The 3,466-nt window shown below is 39.6% G+C and overlaps 1 protein-coding gene across 1 annotated transcript; it reads right to left on the bottom strand.

Annotated features, from left to right (window-relative positions):
* Nucleotides 1–446: 446 nt before the first annotated feature.
* On the bottom strand, nt 447–2,565 carry LOC307107497 (small ribosomal subunit protein eS27-like; the record flags this gene model as incomplete). Its single annotated transcript, XM_079784731.1, has 2 exons — nt 447–461; nt 2,278–2,565. 2 exons carry the CDS (start codon nt 2,563–2,565, stop codon nt 447–449), a joined length of 303 nt encoding a protein of 100 aa, XP_079640857.1.
* Nucleotides 2,566–3,466: the final 901 nt, after the last annotated feature.

Genomic DNA, 3,466 nt, shown 5'->3' with positions numbered 1-3,466 from the left:
TGCCGAGCAGGCCTTAGGCTTTTTATAAGAGGTTTAATTATGAAGATTTTCTGGTTGCTTGGTCTTTCATTATTGTAGTTTTTAATTCCACTTTAGAGAAGGTAGTTTGGAAACAATATTTTCTCATTTCTTTCAACTAATTCCTTTTTTTATTGCCAGTTATTACTATTCAATTTCTCTTCAATTTATTAGCTTTCCATAGAAATGCCATTTAAATACACTAAAATTTTTTAAAAGGTAAATGCAAATAATTGTTTAGAATGTCTACTGCTAAGCCCCCCCCCAAATAATTAATAATTTGGTTATAATAAAAAATTAAATACTGTTATTTTTATGAGTAAATAGAATGATGATTGACACTTACTTTAATCACAGTAACAATAATTTTTCCAGTTAAAATTTAATGAAAAAAAGATCTTCAACTTACGTTGAGGTATTTCAACTACTCAACAGTGTCGGATCTGGAATAAATAATGGAAATGGACAAGATGCAATTCTGACAAAAAGAAAACACGAATCTGAACCATTCAGTAAGAGAGTTAGGTCCCAAAAGGACCCATGACCTAATCAAAAGTCCAGACCAGCATTAATTTCTTGCACTAAAAATGTAACATCTTTGCCTAATCGCCCAAGTTTTCATTTTCCTTCTCATTGTCCACCAGTCTGATTAATTTGAGAGTTTATCTGCCCAAAAGCAAATTCCGGTATCATTTTGTCACTGGTTCAACCTATGAGCTATATAAACTCTCATCAGATTGTACTTCCAAAACTTTTTCTTAATAATTACAGAGTTTAAAGGCTCCATGTTAGAAGAAGCTAGACCAAAACTTTTACATCCAGGTAAGAGTAGTTGCCTTCAGGTTGTCCTCATGGGTTTGTTCAATGCTATTATTGCCAAGAAAATTCTGGAAACTTTTCAGGACCCAGGGTTGATTCTTTGAATATCTGCCAGGGTGTCAAATCTTTTCTCTTTGTTTCAAGCTTTGCTTTCCAGAAACAACTTAAAAGGTTATTCTTTCAGTCACGCAGATGGTCCATCTGAGTAACACCTTTGGGTCTAAAACCCCATTTGGACTCATGGGATAGAGTTTCTTGTGTGGTTTGTAAATCAGTTCTGAAAGCAACACCAGAAGAGATTCATACATGTTTTAAGCAAAGCAAAAATCATAGGCAGGAAGAATAGCTTTCAAAGTGGCTGTTTTAAAGTGAACTAACCTGGCTAGGAATCACAATGCATTTTTAAATAAATTTGTGTGCATTTGCAATCATTCCTCAAACACATACAGTTTTTTTAAAATATATTTTACAATGATAGTTTACATACAATTTGATATTAGTTCCAGAAAACGCACACACTTCTGAAGCTGAAAATGCTTTAGGGAAAGATAAGAGAACTTGAAAGTGTTTTGCTTTTAACCTGCATGCTTAGGGAGAAAATAATTTGATTACCTTCCTCAACATACACAAAACAGTAGGATGAGAACTATTTTATTATCCCCCCAACACTGCTATTTTGCAGAAAGATTCAGAGAGTTTGAGAACAGAAATAAGGAGAAGAACACAGGTCTTGTGGTGAGTAGAAAGCCTGCTAACTTAGTTTATGGTTCTAGAATCAGGTTCTCTTTCCTCTCTATCATTTACGCCTACAAAAGCACTCATGCTAGTAAACCCCGCAAATCCAGCAATTATAAATTTAACATTGTGAATAGTCTAGACCAGCAGTCGCCAATCTTTTGGACCTCACGGACTACAAGTGGTCCGTGGACCACCAGTTGGCGATGCTGGTCTAGACCCCAAATGTCACTCATAACAGCTTGCATTTAAGGTAAACAGAACAGGTACCTTCTCCCCATTAAGATGGGAATGCTGAAGCACAGAGGGTAGAGTTTTTGCACAAAATTGCTGGAAGACTTAGCAGCTGATACAGATTTCAGATTCTAGATCTAATGAACTTCTAAGCCAGGGTTCTTCCATGGCAATATGCTTCCGGACTTGAACTAAATCAGCAGTTTATTCTGAGGTCTACTTAAAACATAACTTTTTTATTCCCCATAATCAAAACTTTATTGAAAAATTGACACCAAAATAGGAGACCACTGTTGTATACTTACAAAATTAAATGTAATTACATTATCCTGGTAGATTAACTAGAATTACTAAACTGATAAGGCTTTTTGTGATATAACCCAAATTCAGGAAGCTGTGTGGATCATTAGTGTTGCTTTCTTCTAAATCAGTGGTCGGCAAACTGTGGCTCGCGAGCCACATGCGGCTCACGAGCCGCAGTTTGCTGCTCTGTTGACTAATGAGTTTGCCGACCACTGTTTTAAATGAACACTCTTCTGTGAGTCTAGCCTTTCCTCCTGTCAGCTGGCACAACACTGTTGAACAACCTACGCAAAGTACCACTGTCTGAGCAAGGTTGAAAACCATGGTGATCTTGTAGCAACCTGGATATTTTACATCCATAAAATAAGAATTTGGACTTTGAACTAGCCATTTCTTTTTATGTTTTTTCTTTTCCTCTTCCAAGGACAGATGTAGTACATCTCTAGCCAAAGGCATGTTGATCCTCTCACAGGCACAGCCCCTCCGGCTACTTAAAACATACCTTATTATGAAACTAGAGGCCCAGTGCACAAATTCGTGCATGGGTGGGGGTCCCTCAGCCTGGCCAGTGATTGGAGCCAATTGGGGGAGCCCATTGTGGGGAGGTGCCATGTAAGGTTGGCTGGGGAGAGGGACTGTGGGAGGTTGGCTGGCTGCAGGAGGTTGGCTGTGGGAGTGCACTGACCACCAGGGGGCAGCTCCTGCATTGAGTGTCTGCCCCCTGGTGGTCAGTGCACATCATAGCAACTGGTCAACCAGTCATTCGGTCGCTTAGGCTTTTATATATATAGATGTGTTAAGTAAACGAAAAATATAGGTATTAGCACAATGGATATATGTAACGGACCATCCAGCTAAACAAAGAAACTGTTTAAACTAGAATTTAATCCTCCTTTCCACCCCTTCCCCACCTCCTCCCGACATTTGAGGTTTCCTCTTTTTGGTTTTGTTTTGTTAATCCTCACTGGAGGATATTTTTTCCATTGATTTTTGAGAGAGAGTGGAAGGGACCGAGGGAGGGAGGAAGGGGGAGTGATAGAGAGGGACACATAAATTGGTTGCCTCCCTCATGTGCCCAACTGGGGCTGAGGATCAAACCTACAACCTAGGTACATGCCCTTAGGTCTGAGGGCCCATGCTCTAACTCCTGGACACACCGGCCAGGGTGAGGTTTACTTTCTACTTGAAGACAACTAGCTTGGGCCTCGGTGGAATGGATTTCAGTGGTTTCTCCCCTAACAGTGTAACCCTTTCTTGCCTTCTTGTGAATTAACTAAGACTGTGAGCAGGTGGGGAGTGAGTTGAGACAAAGTTCTGCACAGGCAGTTACCCAATCAGTGCACTAGGAAGTGAGTTA

This window comes from Cnephaeus nilssonii (assembly GCF_951640355.1).
Source record: "Cnephaeus nilssonii genome assembly, chromosome: 11".
Lineage (NCBI taxonomy): Eukaryota > Metazoa > Chordata > Mammalia > Chiroptera > Vespertilionidae > Cnephaeus > Cnephaeus nilssonii.
Note: the sequence above shows the minus strand (reverse complement) of the source record. Positions and strands in the feature narration are given on the sequence as shown.